The 20,044-nt window shown below is 36.0% G+C and overlaps 1 protein-coding gene across 1 annotated transcript in view; it reads right to left on the bottom strand.

Moving 5' to 3' along the window:
* Positions 1 to 20,044, bottom strand: part of CDKAL1 (CDK5 regulatory subunit associated protein 1 like 1) — a 338,480-nt gene that overhangs the window by 72,729 nt on the left and 245,707 nt on the right. Inside the window, exons 11-12 of the mRNA XM_063298967.1 lie at positions 13,731 to 13,911; positions 9,698 to 9,760 (exon numbers count right to left, since the gene is read on the bottom strand). Of these exons, the coding sequence (XP_063155037.1) occupies positions 9,698 to 9,760; positions 13,731 to 13,911 (244 nt within the window). The remainder of the gene's footprint in view (positions 1 to 9,697; positions 9,761 to 13,730; positions 13,912 to 20,044) is intronic.

The following is a 20,044-nucleotide window of genomic DNA, read 5'->3' as shown; positions in this document are numbered from 1 at the left end:
TAGTTGGTGTTCATGGATGCGCTCTGCTAGTCTTCTGTCTTAAATAGTGGCTGTTACAGAACTTACACTGTATGTTGGATATGACTCCTGTTTCTTCTTCTTGGGCTACTGGGTCTTTTGGTTTACTTAAGATGTTGTGGAGGGCTTTAGTTGGTTTGTGTGCTATGGTGATGCCATGTGGTGGTAATAGTCTGTTGGTTTATATGCTGTATATAAACAGGGAGCAAACCCCACACTCACTCCCACTGATGATGTTACCTAGTTGGGTAATGAAACATCTGCAAGCAAACAACCCAGCTCAGAGAGCATCAAGGACTCCACAGTTCAACCCTGAGCTACAGATATTCTCTTCTATTGCAAATATACTGTTTTGCTTTTAAAAGACAGATTTACATCTTTCTTTATTCACAATACTTGGAAGATCATCAGCTGCGCTGAGTTCACTGGTAAGGAACAGAATATCTATAATCACTGGAGCTCTTAGACAGGCTTAGTTAATGCCTTTTATATTAAACAATTTGAGGTGACAACTCCTGGGTATAATGTAATAGATATCTAGTATTCAAGAAGCACCAGATCTCTGTATGAAATGAAGCAATGATTTTTAAAATACAAATGCACAGAATCCTTAGAATCAGGGCTACAATAATTAAGATCACTGAACTATCACAGGAACAGATATACAGAATAACTAATCTGAGCTGGTTTTGCTTTCCTTCATAAGCACGTCTTCTTCTTCCTAGCATTTTCCAGTTATTGTGGGGTCTGCTTTTCGGATCCTGAAATGTCACTTTGCCTGATTGTCTGCATCCTCAGGGCGCAGACCCGCAATTTGCATGTCCTTATTGATGGTGTCTTGCCATCTCTGTTTTGGTCACTCACGTGGCTGCCGGACATCGATTTTAAGATGGTAAACTATTCTGGCGACAGTGGAAGGTTCCGCTCAAGGACATGTCCATACCAACGAAGCTGGCTTTCTCTATCTTCTCTGTAATTAATGACATGCCTAGTTGTTGGATGGCATCATTTGTGACGTGATTGAGCAGGGAGATGCCCGATATCCAATGGAGCATATGCATTTCCATAACATGGAGGCAGCTCTCTATACCCTTTGTTGCTGCCCAACACTTGGTTCCATACAGTGCCACAGGGCGAACAATCATCTTATAGATCTTAGATTTGAGATGGGTTGGTATTTGTTTGTCACAAAGCTCACCGGTGAGTTCTCGCCAGCACAACCAGGCCGCATTCGACAACTCCCTAGCACAACACTGATTTTGTCCCAAACTAAACGAATTGTGCCATATGGCCCCAAATAAACCTTATAAAAAATTTCCCTAATCTAAATCTAAAATAGTGCTCTAAAATAAACTAAAATTAACCAGGTGGTGTTTCTTTAACTGGAAGGAAAGTAAATGTAGATTGCAACTTCTGTTCTGATTACTGTATGCTCTATCCTAATAAAAGTTTTAAAGCAGAAGTGAAAGAAACTGTAAAACTTGCACCACACATAAGCTATTGGTAATTCTGATTAAAAACTGTTTGGAAATTATGTTATGTGAAGTGATTATATTCTGCCTATTTCTTCACCAAGTAGGCTCAATTTAATTTTAATCAAAGGTCTGGAACAAACAAAAATAAAAGAGAAAATAATCTTTAAATACTAGTAATGTAAAAAATGCTTAAAGAAACCCATGTGAGCATATTCTTGGCCTTTTGGATAAAGCGAGTTGTGGATTCACTAGTGGTCCCAAGGCTTTCCTACCAACAAATGAACACAATTTCCACAAACCACATAGGCAGATGTTGTTAAATGCTATATATTCCTGATTGTGGTCAGGATCAGGGCAAAGTTTTAATGCTTGTCGCCAAAAGCAACTTTTCCCAATCTGTTATCTTACAGATAAGTTATATTTCAATGCCCATAAATCTAGTCAAGGGATATGAGAGTGGAAATTCCATGCTTTTGCAGGAGCCAGTTGGACTAGGCTCAAACTCAACCCTTTCCCCCAACTCTAAAAAAACACATTTATAAATAAATAGAAATGCTAAATATGCTAAATAAAAATAGAACAAAATAATCAGTATAAATATGAACAATTCATCAAGAAAATAATAGGTACAATGTACAGTATGGCTTCTGAAGTGAAGCACAATTATGTCCCTGAACGACTTTGAAATAATCAAACATGTAAACAGATAATTGTGTAAACTATATAATTTTACATCTAACTAATTTTTAACTACCAATATGACTGTTTTTAATATATCAAAAAACCCCCACCACTCTTAACAGTGACATGTGTCCACATTAAACAGTCATGAATATATTTTCTTGGTTTTCTTTCCCTAGCAATGATTAATGCAGCCTATCAGAAGCCAGATGGTGCAAAACCAAACCCATCAATCAAAATGAAAAGACCAGAGAGTGCTCCTCCACAATGAGGTGCTTGGAAATGGAAATTTTCTTCATAGACTCTTGGCCACAATATGCAGAGCAAACCCTAAATAAGCTTGCACTGTTGCCAAAAAAGCTGGCAGAAATGGCTTGGGCTTTGTTAGGTAGTAAAGAGCTAAAGAAGCAATGTTTGCTGCTCAGAGAAGGAAGGATTATAAAAACCCAAATGTGTAGGGAAAAAAAGTTAAAATTGGGTTTTTAAATTATTTTAATAATATTTGCTTTGATGACAGATTCTGTCAAGCTGTCCATTCGCTGCTGATTTAATATGGGATAATGCCATGCATTAGCAAGCAGCTGCCACTGTCTGCCTGACACAAGAATCAGCATTTAATGACTTGTCCTGCACAAGCGTTTTAAATACAGTAATCCTAAATGTCTTGGTTTTGCAATGCATCCTTTTCCTTCCAAAGTTCTGAAAGATAACAAATGTTCATGTATTTACACATTAACTGTGTTCCTGATTAGTTTTTCTCAGCAAAAAAACATTGTGAATGTACTACCAGCAAATTTCACAGAGTATATGTGGGGGAGTTTTATATGATTTCTGTTTTGTGGGAAAATTCAAAATAAATCTCTTTTCTCTCCATGATATTTTACACACACACACACACATACACACAATGCCTTCATAAATATGTGATTGTGAGAGTAAAACAACATTAAGATTTCATTTGCTGAGACCTAGAGTACATCTGATATTTACCAGACTAATTATACATTCAACCTATTTCATGCATCTTCATCCCAACAATTTCACATAGGATTAAAATGCTTTATTAAAATGTTATTTCCCAGTAATGCTGGAAAGTATCACATAATTCTACAAGCCTACATTAAAATGAAGAGATTTGTTGCAATATACATTGTTAAAAATGATTTCCATAAGGTTTATGCAAGTGAATAGATCTCAGAACGGAAATACAACACAAACTATGAAGGTAGCTTATGAGTGACATTCCAGCTGAAGAATGCTGGTTGCTTTCGAAGACGAGGCTTTGAGAACAATTCTGAGAAAAGAGGCATCTTGTCCTAGTAAACCAGGACAAAGTACAATCCAGATGGCAGGGATGGTTCACATGGTAACCTTCAGAGTTTAGCAGGGGGAATACTTCATGCTTGAGTATTTTATTCTATCCTGCACTGTGAACCTTGTAAATACATTTCTACCTTATAGAAAATATGCATCAGTGAAAGGTGAATCTGTGAGTTAATAAAATAACATCATTAACATGTTTAATCATTTGCCAAGTTGTTAATTTTAATCTATTTCAACACAAGATTTTATAATTTTACGTGTTATATATGCTTTAAATTATTATTAGACGTTGGCATTTGTATACCACCCAGAGACTTTGGTGGTACTTGCTCTCTCTCAATATATTTATAACTACAGTAAAAGGCAAATGTCATATACACATCAACTGTGGAAAGAATCCATTCCTTGCCATCCTTTCATCCAAAACAAAGCAAAAATAGAGGAAGTCGCATATCCTTGATCACAATAAAAGTTGGAACCAGGTGAGAGACTAACACTAGCTGGTCCTGAGGATATGTGGCCTGGAGAAGAATTTGTACCCCTCTTCTCTAAGCTATTCTGATGGAGCAATCACAAAAGTAAAGTAGGAAGACTACTGTGACATGGTTCTTAAGATAGCCATTGAAATTGAGAGTCTCCTTTTTTAAGGATAGGGGCAGGGACACAACTTTTTTTTCAAAAACTTGAAATATTCCCAGAATGCATCCGATGCAAATGTAAAATCTTAAGTATGGAATTTCACAGAATACAGCAGAAACCCCTTCCAAATACGAGAGGACTTTCAGAAAAACAGATGTCATACTCTTACACAAAATCTGGATATATTAAACTGTTTGGTGTGCATGTGTGCTATTACTTATTTATTTAAAATATGTATATACTGTACCTCATAGAATGGACCAGTGGATGATATACAGAATTAAAAATGCATCTGAATACAATAACATACAAAACTACTGTCCAAAAAAGAAGGGATTGTTTAACCAAGCAGGCACATCTAGCCTTGTCTATTGAATCAGACAAAGTTAGATGTGCCTGCTTGGTTAAGCATTCTCCTATTTTTAAGAGAGACACACCGGCCCTCTTTCAAACTACTATCCAAACCTCCCTACCATGAAACCCTATGAATCAAGTTATTCACTTTTATTTTTAAAATTTTCATTTGGTATTTTGAAAATTCATTAATAAAAATGTTTCAGATTCACATTAAAGTGAAAAACTTACAGAGATAAGGGAGATGTAGCCATGGGTAACCTCTCCAGCTTCAAGCTGCTTGTCTTTTCAAGACATCTGGCAGGATTCTTTCATGCTTGGCTTCTTCGATCTGGTATCATTTCCCTGCCTATATCTATCATGCCCATGTTCAGGAAAGGCCCAAGCCATGCTCCTTTCAATTCTTCCATTTGTTGGAAAACCTCTGTGAATAATTCCCAATTTCATTTGCACCCAGCATATTCCCAGTCAATCCCTCTATGTGGTTCAGAGCAATATGCCACTCAATACAGCTAGCCCAAATATAGCTTGATATTTATTCATTAAACATCATTAAACATAAAAAAATAGCAGGCAACAATGGGACAAAAGCAGGGAAGGAGATGTGAACAACAGGCAAGAATTTACTCTATCTACAGAACTTTTCAGAGCTACTGGAAACATTACTGTGGGTAATTAGCATTGACAATCCCAAAGGGAGGGGCCTTTGTTTATCCCATCTTTAACCTTTTGGACATGGTGGACATGACAGCAGTGGAAGAGAGATGGAAAGTAGGACACTAGGTGATGATCCCTCCTCTATTCAGCACCATAAAGGGAACAATTTGGTAGATGTTGTATCCAACAGCATTAACCTAATTAATGATCCCTATGGAAATAATCTACATTGCCTATTGTCCTGAATAACTGACTTACACTCTTTGTGGTCTATTGGCCAAGCAGAGAGTCTCTTATTGTTGCTAGTCACCCATGGAATAGAGACACTTATAAAGGGAAACATGAAGAAAATAAGGCTCAACCAAGCCTTGATTCTATAAGTTGCTATCATTATACTGCCTAAAATATAATAAGGCCCTAGGACGCAACACAACAACACAATCTCAGACTAGCCTTGCATAAAAGCCTAACGAAGGGTAGGTGCACTGCAAAGGACACCTGGTTAACAACATGTAAATATTGCTTGCTTGCTTTTGTAGATCTTTTGAGATAAACTCTAAGATAAACTTTAATATAAAAATTGTCCAGTTGTTTTGACCTTCAAAAATATGGAAACGAGGCTGAAATAAAAGCTGGATTTATAATTTCAAAAACTGTCTGTTTCAGGGGAGGGCAGCTTTGGGAAATCATTGGCATAACCTGAAACCATCTCAGCATGTCACATAAATCAATGTGCATATCTGTCAGCTACTCCATATTCCATTAGACTGAAGCTACATGCAGACTTATGGCATGGACAGCAGCTAATTTTAATCCTTCCTATCCATTCTTCAGGGTTTTTTTTAGTGTCTTAGCTAACAAAGCATTTGAAAATGTAAAAGCTTTCGTATTATTTTATAATTTTGAATTTGGCTTAATAAAATTACTGTCCAGATATTGGTTACAGAACCTTTCTTGTAATCAACACGGTTAACCTAGTTTTAAATAAGTTTCAGTCTACCATCTAGCTACTCTTCAGGACGTGTCCTTCTACTTGACTTTTTTAAAGAGAAGTTGTAGAAGTTACTCTAACTCAGGGAAAGCAAGTCAAAATTCATTAGAAAAAATGTCCTTTGCAATGCGAGGCTATAATAAAAACATTTTTTCTCAGGGGGAATGTGTCTGTGAACAGACTACCTTTCTGCACTAAGTCATAAAAAACATTCCATCTTCTCAAACGTCTCTCATTTGCTTTCAAAAAGAAAAAAAAAGCTCTTTTCCTATGCAACACATGAAAACACCTTTTAAAAAGAAATTGCTGATACTGGGAAAGCGAAGAAGCTTAAGAATGGCTTGACATGAAGTTTTAACAACATAAATCATGCTGGATTGGAAAGAACACTGAAACTGCCTTTTTGAATCTGAAAGGAATCATAATCACATAATTTTCAACAAGCATACCACATAATACTAGAAATAATGTAGGATGCCTCTAAAGTACATGTTAGAGGATTATAGCTCATCTTACAAGTTTTGGAGTATCAAATTCAAACTATAAGATAGCAGTCAGAAAAGAAATGACAGGCAAGAGCCAAGCTAAGATCACAAAGAAATAACTTTTTACATCCTAGGCTACAGAATTTAGGGATGTGAGTTGATTTCTTAAATGCAAGGCAAAATACAGTAGTATCACTAAAACCAGATATAATTGTAGAATGAAGACTGAATCACAAACATACTGTATGCCTTAACTCATGCTTTCAGATGCTAAATGAAACAAGATTGCTTAAACCCAACTCTGGATATTAATTTAGAGCTTTCAACTACAAAAATGGAAGGTACCTGTGTTCGGATGAAATCCACCCCCACCCCCAAAAAGAGAGGGGAACGTAAATTAGAAAAATCTCAGTTTGGAGCTTTTCCTATTTGGAGAAAGACTTTCAGAATGTTGAAAGAAATCTCATCAGCTTTAGTTATTTGTTAGTTCTGACATCTGTTTCTCTGAAGGATTTCATCAGATTCCTGGGACACCTGTTAACCTCTGCCTTTTTGTTTGTTTGTTTATTTGAACACAACCATAGTGCCCCTGAACTGTGAGCTGTGAAACTTACAGTTCACAGTCTCTGAGGTGTGAATCCTTATGGAGGTAGATATATCCTAAGAACTAGAAAAAGATGCTCCGCTGCAGCTGAAAAGCTCAGGATGAAAAGTGAGAGAGAAAAATGGGATGTCTCCCCTACTTTATGGCTAGGGAGAAAAATGGGTGTTCTCCTCTACCTTCTGGATGCAGCACTTCAAATTGCTCTCAGCAAGTAAGCACATTTTTTGCACATGTCTGTGTCAAGGATGACAAACTAGACAAGTGCCTGAAATATCAAAAACTAGACTGTGCCTTCTCCTTCATCTTCCATTCCACAGAAACTCCCAAAAGCTGAATTTCTAAACATGACAGGGAAAAACCCTGCAGCTATGCAGATAAATGCATATTATGCAATTACTACATCTTTTGGTTTAGATTCCATGTGGAAATATTTCTGGCACGACTTTAATCCCTCTGGCCTTAATTCAGAATTTTCTGCACACACCCTGCTTTTGGTGTCCTCTCTAATTCAGCAGCCTCTCCCAATCTGAAACCAAAAGAAGTTTTGGAATTGCACTGAACAGAAGGGAGACGGACAGAGAAGAATACAAACCACCCACCATCTTCTATAAAGATTAGGATTTTGCTGGATTATAGCCATAATGTTGGGGGAAGAAATCCACTGAAGTCATTGTGGCTAACTTCAAAGAATTGAAAAGAATTATAGTTTTAAACACTGCATCTGTGGAAAATATTAGGAACTAAAATATGTAAAGTGAATTAAATAGCTGGGCCACCCTAAGGCAGCAGCTGCACGAATGTATTGAATTACAGAAACTATAACCTAGAAATTTTAACATCCTGTGAACATTATTAGGTTACAGCAAATGTTTAAGCTAAAAACAACTGCATAGGATTTGTATATAGGAGCTGCTTCCGGTAGCAGGAATGAATCTGGGTAAAGGAACTTATTAATTAATAAGATACAAATAGAAAATCTGTGGAACACAGATTTGTTCAGGAAGATCTTATCCTTTGAACTTGCTGTATTTGTATTCCTTTAGTCCCCCAAATGTATCCTCCAAAAGCTATTTGTCATTCATGTCTGCTACTTTTGTTATTTTAGGTATTTTAAAATACCTAAAAAGTATCAGAATAACAAACTTGTATTATATTATACTTACATTATTTTCCACCCTGTACACTGAGTACTATGAAAAATGAATGTGCATGTTCATGAACAAAGTCAGAATGGTTTCAGGATATTTTGATGCACAGTGCCACAAAAGGAATGAACCGGAATGGAGCTGGGGAACATAACTGGCCAAGCTCTAAGAGAAGTGCTAATAAAAGAACAGGAGGAGGTATAGCACTATGAATGGAAAAAATGTCCCACCACAAAATTCAGATGTGGAAAAATTTCAAAGGTTTCCGGATGTTCAGTTGCTTCTCTTGCTTCTTAATTGAGCTAGTCTTATATTTAACGTATCTCCTGCTCTACAACGCAATGAAATAATCCCACCACAAACATGGTTTTCTTCCTTTTTTTTTCTTTTTAAGCAATTTACATGTTTTAAAATTTGTATTAATAATCCTGGCACTAGAGGGAAGAAGAGGAGGAGGACAAGAAACATCCAGAATAGAGCAGGGATTGCCTTCTCATATGCAATAAAGTACTGTTAACTTCCCTCTACAATCATGCCCTCATCTTCATTGAATCATGAGAGGCCTCATTTGGCCCTGGGCATAATTGGGCAATGGTGATGATTCTGGAATCATCAACTATAGTGTTTTTACTCCTTTCCTGAGAATAAGATTCTCAAACACAGGATCAAGATCAGAATGAGGATCAGTGTTGTTTCTCCACTCAAAGAAAAGTTAAGTAGTAGATTATTCAACACAGTAGCTTAATTTTTCAAGTTATGTGTCCCCTTCTTATTTCATTTCTCAGAGTTTGACAGTCACAGGGGCTGCTCTATTTCAACATACAACTGTAAAATTATGGCTGACTTAGAGGAAATATGAAAGAAACATCCCCACAGAGATGTCTACAGTATGGCTGGAAATCCTAGCCAGAACAATATAAACAAATTAAGTAACTCAGCTGACTGATAAATGGACCACTGATGACAACTTAAAAAACTGCAGATTCTTGTACATGTTAAAAGAACCAATGTTCCAAAGTCCTGCTAAGCTCCTGAGACTTCATTAAAAACAAAACATACCACTGAAGGAGAAAAAAGGAAGACATCATGACAATTCATTGATCCATGAAAACCAATGAGTAAGAGACCAAGCAAAATGGAGACCCCTAAATTTCAGCCAAAGGAAAATACTTTTTTTCATATAGCTAGATTCTGTTTCCCACAGATGGATCCTTAAAGTATCTTTTCTTAGCCAACAAGTATGGACCAAGTTATTACTCAGCTTTAGTAGTTGAATAATATGAATACCATGGTGCAATTAAAAAAATATTTCTGCATTTTTTTACCTTGTGATCATATGGATTGTATGAATGAAACAGTTTGGACAGTTCTTTTGTTCTTTGTTTCTTCTGTGGGAAAAGAAGAAAAACATGGTTTTTAAAGAAAATTAGAGATACATAAATAACACATTTTAATCAGTACTCAGTAAATACCGATGGACACAATTTTGCAAGGAAAACAAATGCCCCATTCCCTTAAAAAACAGTTTTCTTCACCTAAGGAGAGAAATAAAATTACCAGCAAGTGATATAAACATATACCAATATGCAAGGATTTTCAGTACATTCCCCAGTTTGTCAGTCCTGTGTACATTTTTGCTCAGTGGAAAGGACAAAAACAGAAACTGTCTCCACCATTCTTTTGTGCAAACACTGGGAAAACCAAGACTCTATTCCAGTGTTTCTCAACCTTGACAACTTTAAGATGTGTGCACTTCAACTCCCAGGATTCCCCATGCTAGCTGGGGAATTCTCGGAGTCGAAGTCTACACATCTTTAAGTTGCCAAGGTTGAGAAATGTGCTCTATTCCATTTTCAGCTACAGAAGGTCACTAGATACCTTGGGCCAGTCATTCTTTCTCAGCCAGACCTACCTTATAGGTTTATAATTATGGGGAAAAACAGGAGGAGAGACCATTCTCTGCACTGCCCTGAGCTCGTGAACAAAACAATATAAACATAATAAATAAATGCTTCTACATCACCTGGTGGTTCATAGGCAACTCGTATATTACTAATCAAGCAAATTCTAAATTTTAAATTACCCTCAACATTTTTGACAAAATTATAAGAGCAAAATAATATATTGTAATATTTATTTTTATAGTAATTTTATTAAAAATTACAAATTACAACAATAAAAACTAATACAAACTAAACAAATAAAAGAAGAATAAAGAAAAATAGAAGACAGAAAAGAAAAAAAAGAAAAAATAGAAATTTCTAGTTTGTAGAAATACAAACTAGAAAAAAAAGAAAGAAAAATGAAAAAAGAATTATCTCAGTTTATGATCAAAAGCAAAAATACACTTTCTAAGTGAATTAAAATGCAGCTATTTGTCATCTTACTCAACACACTGGTATTTAAAAAGTGTCTAGAAGAATAAAAAAATAAGTTTTTTCTTGAAAATGTAAGAGCTATATTCAATATTTGCTTAATTCAGTATAATGATTATAAAGGCTAATTGTTGATGTTATATTTAATAATGCTGTGTTTATAGTAGATATAAATATGAAGCAAGTGTTTATGGAACAGAATGTAAGATGCTATCCTAACTTCTAAAGTGTATTAGAAATAACATAATTTGATATTTTATTTGTTTACTTAAACATTTGTATAGTTGCCCATCTTAAAACCAACTCTGGGCGGGTTACAATCAATAAAAACAATATATGCAACCATAAAATTAAAAGACAATAAAACCCAAAACAGAAAAACCTGGTGCCACAAACACACTTCCCTGATGCAACCCACAACATTCTCATATCAGTCTGACCACATCCCATCCCATGGGAAGAGCCAATAATTAGGACAGATTTATAATGAAAAATATGAAAGTAATTTGTCCACATAATAATCCTTCAAAAATGTGGGAAATATATTTGTATGTGTGATAAGATGTAGATACGTTCCAATCTTTCGTGATTGTGCTTGCAGGCATATATTGCATAAATTAATGGTTTCTTTAACCATGGCTTGTTGAATAAGCTATAATTGGCTGGGTTCACATAGTTAAAGAAAGATTGGATAAATTCATGAATGAGAGGTTTGTTAAGGGCCATTAGTCTTGAAGACACAATGTTACCTCTGGGTTGAGGACAGTATATTTCCAAATACCAGTTGCAGGGGAATAATACAGACAGTTCCTGTTTGTGAGCTACCCAGAAGCATCTGGTTATTCACTCTGAGCAACAAAATGTGGAAGTATGATGGGCCTTGGCTTGATCTAATGTGGATATTCTTACGTTCTTATGGTATCTTCATAAACCATGGAATACAAACCACAGTGGTTGAGTTCACATGTTCTATTAAGTCAAAACAAAAGAAACCATTTTGGGGATTAGCATTACATGTGAACCCAACCATAGAAGTTGTTCCAGACTAAAAATCCACTGATACAACACAACGTTACTACCATTTTCACTGATTTCATCCATTGGATGTGTCCTGGAAAGGTAAAATGGAAGGGGGATTCAGTGAAATCGAACAAACTGAGTTATATTCTATTGTGCTTGAGAATGTCCCTTGGCTTTTAGGAATAGCTTTTCAAAGAGTGTAGAGAGCTGCAGTGAGGAAGAGATGGCATACAGGCCCTCTTGCACATGTAGAATTTCATCCCTGCAACTCTAAATCTAATCCAGTTACTGAAATCAGAACACTGTAGGAGAAATAAGTTACATATGGAAAATGAAAGCAGGTTTTGCCATAGATTCTGCTTACAGATTCAAATATTATTAGAGATCTCATTTTACAGCAGTTCAGTTTGACTCAATCGAAGAGATTATGCATCAGTCAGAACTAACAAAATACTGGCTGAAAAATATTAAAGTTGGAAAAAAAGAAACCTCTGTGCACAGCATATGTGGCTGAAGTAGAGCTTTAGCTGAGTGACAGCACCTACTCAAGTGGCTGATCTTGGAAAAGGTAAGCAGAGATAGACCTGGTTAATATTTCAACAGGAGATTACCAGGAAATATCCAGATGGGACTGGGAAATTAAAAAAAAAATCTAGACGAAGGAAATACCAAACCACTTCTCTACTGTTGCCAAGAATAAAACATGGGGACATGCCCAACAAGCCTTGTAATAAACTTGAAGGAGTCTTTACTCTACCTGATCTCAGATAATGCAGGTCAATTTTACAATCAAAGATTCCTGGGAAATGAGAAAATATCCCCTTGTCCAGTTAAGGAAGGGGAAGAAGGAGGGGGGAGAAAGCATGATCACAAATGAGGGAAAAGATCCTTTCTGTGCAAAGAAACTAATCAATATGCACCAAAGTTTGATGCCCACAAGGAGACAGTGAGGATTGGTCACTGATATTGGAAACAGATTATTTGGAAGATCTGAGCAACTCATTTCACTTTGATATGTCCGTTCTCTAACATTATCTTGCTCCGTCTCTCCTGTTCTCTGATCTGTATCATAAGGAATCTGGTGCTGCAAAAAATAATTTATTACAATGAAAGTTCTGATTTTGTGCTAGTTAACCCTGCACTTCATGTACATATGTAACGTATGTTTGTTGTTTATTCGTTTAGTCGCTTCGGACTCTTCATGACTTCATGGACCAGCCCACGCCAGAGCTTCCTGTCGGTCAACACCCCCAGCTCCCCCAGGGACGAGTCCCTCACCTCTAGAATATCATCCATCCACCTTGCCCTTGGTCGGCCCCTCTTCCTTTTGCCTTCCACTCTCCCTAGCATCAGCATCTTCTCCAGGCTGTCCTGTCTTCTCATTATGTGGCCAAAGTATTTCCGTTTTCCCTTTAATATCATTCCCTCAAGTGAGCAGTCTGGCTTTATTTCCTGGAGGATGGACTGGTTTGATCTTCTTGCAGTCCAAGGCACTCTCAGAGTTTTCCTCCAACACCACAGTTCAAAAGCATTGATCTTCCTTCTCTCAGCCTTCCTTATGGTCCAGCTCTCACAGCCATATGTTACTACAGGGAACACCATTGCTTTAACTATGCGGGCCTTTGTTGTCAGTGTGATGTCTCTGCTCTTAACTATTTTATCGAGATTTATCATTGCTCTTCTCCCAAGGATTAAGTGTCTTCTGATTTCCTGACTGCAGTCAGCATCTGCAGTAATCTTCGCACCTGTATACATATACAGTATAATGAAGTTAAGACATTTCAACAAAACTTTGAACTAAATGAGACCAATAAAATTCAGCTGGAATCATGCCCTCCATCTACTGCAAAATAAAAAATAATAATAAAAAAAGAATCAGCAGCATCCAGTATCTATATATCATATACACAATATTTCACCTAAAATGTATCCTCTAAGATGGAAAGGAAAAAGCAACTCTTACTATTTGAGCTGGAACCTGATGCATTTTTGCAGCTGGAGTCCCAGGGCGTGGGTAAAACTGGTTAATAAAAAGACTTGGAAATCTGTACTCTTCAACAAGTTTCATGGTTTCTTGAAAATCTTCATCTGTTTCCCCTGGAAACCCACAAATGACGTCTGTAGCAATTGTTATTCCAGGTACTCTGAAATGAGTGGAAACAAAAAAATATGTTATCTGTATTAAATTGAATACTAGACATATTAACTTTTCCTTCAGCAAAATGGACATTTAGTGTTGCATCCTATTGCTTCAATATTTTTGAAATTCATTGCCTATAGAAAATAACAGGCATTATAAATAGCTTCATATAACGGAAAGTCTACACAACACAACCTTCAAGAAGCAGTTGAAATACCATGGTTTCTCTCCAAGAAGCTTTGGAATTTCAGTTCATGAGGGGATGTAGAATTCCTAATAGATTTTTCTCAGCATACAACAAACCAAACCAAAACCAAAACCCTAAAATTCCCAAGGTTTACTCAGAGAAGCTACAACTGCCAAATGGTTTGGATGCTTGTAACACAGATGACTGCCAAGAGACTAAGGAAGTAGTTAAATAGGATAATTTTTGAAAGACAACATATCTTGTCTTTCAGCAGGCAAGACAGATCCAATCTGAAAAAAGAAATTAATTTTTAGAAACTACTTTACTGGAGCGTGTGGCAGTGCTGCAACTGGGAGATGGAGAAGAATAATGCCAGTTTTAATGTTGTTGTTGTTGTTGTTGTTAATCCTTATTGTTTATTGTTGTTAATCTGAAGCCAAAGACCAATCAAGTTTGTGTATTCCTGGGTATACTTCCAGTACTGTTTTCCCACCAAGATTCAGTCTGTCCCATACAGTCTCTGAAGATTCTCTCGCTCTCCAAGAAGGGGGCAGGAGACCAACACCACAACTTCTGGATGTTTGGGTGGTGAAGGTAGAAGAACAGTCATATATTATTTATGCTGAACTTTGTTGCTGCTTTAATCACAAACTGCCTTGAGTCTTTGTCTGTGTGTGGGAGAGGGGCTGTGTAAACAAATTACCTTGAAGTGTAGCCAATCCCTGGAAATATCTTTAGGTCCAGAACAGATTTTTTTTTAAGGCTTAGTAGTATTCCATGGCATAGAATAATGCATGTACACACTATTTCATACTGGTGGTTATCACATTAATTTTTGCATTTGAAGGTGGATGACTATATATCAAAAACTACTACTACACTAAGGTGTGGGGAACCTGTAAACAACTGTAAAATATAGAAGCTACTGACTTATTAGTGTTAGTAAGCTCAGCTATGTCTCATGCTCTGTCTATGTGCTTCAAGAGGAACAAGAGGGAGAGGTACAGGTTCTTCCTCCCCTTCTCTTAAAAAATATTCTCATGCTACTTAATATTAATTTCTGTGATTACCCTTTTTATAGTAATTTTATTAAAAATTACAAATTACAACAATAAAAGCTAATACAAACAAAAAGAATAAAAGAATAAAAAAGAAAGTAGAAGGTGCAGAAAAGAAAGGAAAAGGAGAAATAGAAAGAAAAGTATGAATATAGTAAAGAAAAAGAAAAGAAATACATAAAGAAGTGACTTCCCCCTTCATCACAAGTATAAACAATTTTAGTAACTTATCACCTCTTCTTAAAATACAACAAATAATCTCTTCTTTTCACATCCCTTATCTAACTTATCTATAAACAAATCCATAAAGCATCGTCATTTCAGCCCTGGTGTCAGCAAAAGTCCATTAAGGATTATCAGAGATGATAACATTTCTATTTTAACCTTGATCAAATAGACCAACTTTATATTCCTTCATTTTACTTCTAACAATCTTAATCTTTAGTCCATTCAAATAATGTCACAGAACTTGATTTCTTTTCATTTTTTCTTTGTTCCTTCTCATGAAATCCTTCAAAATTTTAACAAGCCTCTTTTGTATATCCAATATAGGAAAATTATCCAGGAAACTCTCTTGGTTTATTGTTTGTATATCCCTTTGAATTATTAAGACATCAGCTGGTTTCTTTTGTATGTCCAGTGTAACATCTTTTTCCATGTCATTCTTGTAGCCTGTCATTTGTAAATGCACTTTCAACTCAGTCTCGATCTTGTCAGGTAAACCTTGTTCTTTTTCCATAATACCTTTTAGACACAGTCTCTCCTTAGAGGCAGATGTTTTTGTTGACACTATTAAAATTAATTTCTCAGTCTATTTTTCAAAAATATCCTTCAATATGTCCAATGGTAGAATATTTTGCTTCATGCTGTAATTGTAAGTCGATTTTATGTGTTCTTCTCTTTTCATTGTAATCTTTAGTTCCCTCTAATATCCAATTTTTTAAAAAATTATTATGTTTAAAAAAAATTCAAAACAAAAGCATTTCCTCACAGGAAGGATTCTTTATAATTAATTCCAAAAATTTATTTCAAATTTATATTAGTCCATTTGTAACTTTCTAAAATGGAAACTTTCAAAAGGTTTTAATCACCCTTTTGCTGTTTATTAAAAAAAAATTTTTTTTTTAAAGTTCTTAAACTTGTAGTTAAAACTTTCTTTCACTAAGGATTAAAGAAAACTCACCTGGTGCTGTAAACATGTCGATCCAAAGGTTTCTAATTACTGAAAAGCAGTTAACAAGCAATTTCCAAAAGTGATTAGAAAAGGAAGTATGTGATCTTAGTGTCCTTTCAAAGGCGCTGACTGCGGTTTGACGAAGATTGCTATTCCCTCATCTCCCAGAGTTCTAAACCCATCAGAGACTGCTATTTTGCAGTCTCCTCACAAGGAGCAGCTGTCTGGAGCACTTGTAGGCAATCTTAAGTCCTCTCCTTGCTTGAGAGGTTTCAAAGAGCCAGTCTACTCACTGGCACTTCATTGCACTGTGGTTGTCAGCTCTGCTTTTCACAGAGCTCTCTTCAGTCTGCCATTTATTCCTCTGGAAGTCCAATTTCTGGGATTACCAAATTGAAGACAGAAATTTTCTGGGTTGGAATGAATACGATAGCCATCAAGAGATAGCTACATTGTAGTTTCCAGATCTACTACTCTAGAACATTAATAATAAACCAGAATTGTGCAATTGAAGACGATGAAGACAAAACAATAAACCAAAATTCTGGGCTTATTAGGAAGGATTTTCTAGTGCATACAACTTATTCATCTTTTCCTTCAATGAGCAGATAAAACTAACTAGGAAGGGACAGCTTATTGTAATGTTTGAACCAAGGATCCTGATGAATTGGTCTCAAGCAACTTAGAACTTCATTAAGCAGCAACAGCTCCAGACTGTGAACCCAAGAAACAAACCAGGATTCCAGGTTTGAATATCAAAATAACTTGTCCATTCCTGGTTAGTTTTATCTACTTATGCAATAGGGAGCATATCTACATACGTTGTATACCAGCATGCTTCTTATAAACAATAAACTAGAATTTCTGGCCAACTGAAATTTTGAATATGTCTAATGATACTTTTCAGCTCCAATTTGGTGCTTACAAGCTACTTGGATAGATAGTATGTTGAATATTGAACTGATCCCCCTCTATGAGTAGAAGACTGTGCCAGAAGACTCTGCATTAGGTCTAAATATACATTAAATGTGCCTCCATAGTTCTTGCATGTGCTCCAAATTAAATAGAGAAATATTCTAAATTCTGCTCTTGCTTATATGAGCAAAATTAGCATTTCTGGCAGACTTAAATTGGAGAACCTATATTATTCTAGAAATGAATGACAAGTAGCATCATTTGACATCTCTAAGATTAATAGAGTGTATATTATATTTAATAAAAAGTAGTCATAGTTTAGTTATACCAATCATTTTAATGACAGAGATGGCAACAGCAAAAACATGTAAAACCTACAGCATGGCAACATCATCCACTTCTTGTGTTTTCTTGTTTCTGTGGAAACATGAATGGCAAGTTCCACTTATGCTTAAAGCAATAAAATTGCTACTCCTTCAAGTAAAAACAATTATCTCAGAGTGACAAGGAATATATGTGGATATCTTCACATTTCCTTTGATGTTAATATGGAAATTGCAAGCTAATTCACTTTTCCTAAATAGGATTATTCAGCATAAATCCAAAACCGAATGCAAGTAAATGCTACTCACCAGATGAAAAGATTGATATTTCACCAAGGTAATAAAAAGGTATGTGGTTTAAACGAGACTATAAACTAGGACTCTTTCTCCACGTAACACCAATCTGGATATATAGAAATGTAGCTTGTTAGGGAGAAATGTTGCAGCCTAGCTTTCCCAATGATAGGCTTGTTTTTTATGTACAGGATTAAAAAAAAATGATGCCACTGAGAGTGATGCAGCCTAGGTATGTTTAGTTTACCACCTCATTAGGAACTAGGTGTTACATTTCTGGTCTCCATCATAGTGTTCACAGACATCAGTGTCCCTGCAGACTTCTGTGATATGCTCCAGACTCTGTCTCCCATCAGACTTGCAACCTATTTGTGAATGGCCAAGCAACCTCCCCATGGTAGCTATAATGCTCACATTTTATCTCGAAATTCCAGAAGTGCCTATTGGACAAAAAAAAAATTGTGGGACCCCTGCCTATGGGTACGAAATGTAGTACAATTAATCTTAATATTGTCTCTCCAATATTAACAGTAAAGTGTATTATAAATGACTTAAAGACACGAATTCTGAGCATTATTTCAAACCAAGTATGACAATAAGCTACTGCCTACATTTCATTTCATTTCAACTAATTGTACGTACCAGTATATATAGCAGCATGAACAAAATATTATACTATTAGGAAGCCATTGGGAATTTTCACAACCTTAAATAGAATGCAGAGTGAAGCTATGCACATGTAACTTAAAAAAAAAAATCCTGTCACTTCATCTAACTAACATGCACCATATTTTGTATGAAAAGGCTCATTATTTTAAGCTGCTATTCACCTTGCAAAGTTTAGAAAAGATAGCATTCTGCTTAAGTATAATACTGTCAAACTGTTTGTCATCTCTGCAATCTTTTAGGGTATAAATTGTTCAACCATACCAAAAACTACTAACAAAATCATATATTATTTGTTACTGTACCATACAGGTTACCAACTGAACCAGGAGTAAATGCCTGTGTGTTTAGAAGTTAGAAGCTCTGAGACATCTTAAATCTCTCTTGGTTCTGTAATATGCCTTCTTTCCCCCAATCAATGTTTGAGCCATAATAGATAATTTCCCTTCTATTTTATCTCCTTCCAACTCTTCTTGCATGCAATTACTGCATTCCGAGACTGAGGTTATCTTTTGGCAACTCTTGCTGTTCTATTTAATCTCTGATACCGTGGCTGAACTGGGCTACAGAAGGTGTGCATTGCCAACATTTATAGTTAACCAAGCTTATATATAATTATAATCACACATACGCAGTTTAGACACCTCTTAATGGATGGTGTCTACTTTAAGAACCACTTCTAGCAACCTCTCTGCAACAGTCTAAATCAGCCTGTCTGCATACCTTATCTAATCTAATTGTAACACTGTATACACTTATTTGATTGGTAAGCAAAACCTTTTGAAACCCTTATCAGCTGGTAATGTGCCATTGCATTCATGTAACCAGCTGATTAATTATCTCTGCCAATATCATCATGACAAACAACAAAGGAAAACTGTCATCCATTACATGAAAATGTGTGGCCAAAAATATAGTAAAGTTAGCTAATTCATCACATGTACTGTACATCATGATAACTAATGATCTTTTAATCCTACGTAACATACTGGCAAGTGTAAAGAGAATTTTACCACACCTTGAGTACATACACCAAAGTCGAATCCACCTGTCCAGTAAGAACATAACAAGAAAGCCTGTTTAGGGTCCCCATTCTATGTAAGATATGGGCCAGGTAGCAGGTCTTCTCCATTACAGCCCCTATACCATGGAATTCCTTGGCTTTGAGCAGCTCCCTCCTTGCTGACATTTTGTAAAGCAGCTCTTAGAATGCCACTATTCCACACGCTTTCAAAAGACTGAATGTTTTGATGGCCATCTGGTAGATTTCTGTTCATTGTCTTTTTTGCTTGTTTGTTTTATTTTGATTTTGAATTTGTACTCTGTTGTATGCCACCCAGAGTGTTGATTGGTTGGGTTACAAAACCATAACATGAATGAATGAATCAAGATGCATGGTAAGCAGCCCTACCATTTACCCAAAAAGTTAGGAAGTAGCTGTAGAGTAAGTGAGAGAAAATAAGAGGCCAGCTGTACTTGGGCCCATTAAACCATTTGGTGAAAAATCAGGAAGAACATTA

This window comes from Candoia aspera, chromosome 3 (assembly GCF_035149785.1).
Source record: "Candoia aspera isolate rCanAsp1 chromosome 3, rCanAsp1.hap2, whole genome shotgun sequence".
NCBI lineage: Eukaryota > Metazoa > Chordata > Lepidosauria > Squamata > Boidae > Candoia > Candoia aspera.
Note: the sequence above shows the minus strand (reverse complement) of the source record. Positions and strands in the feature narration are given on the sequence as shown.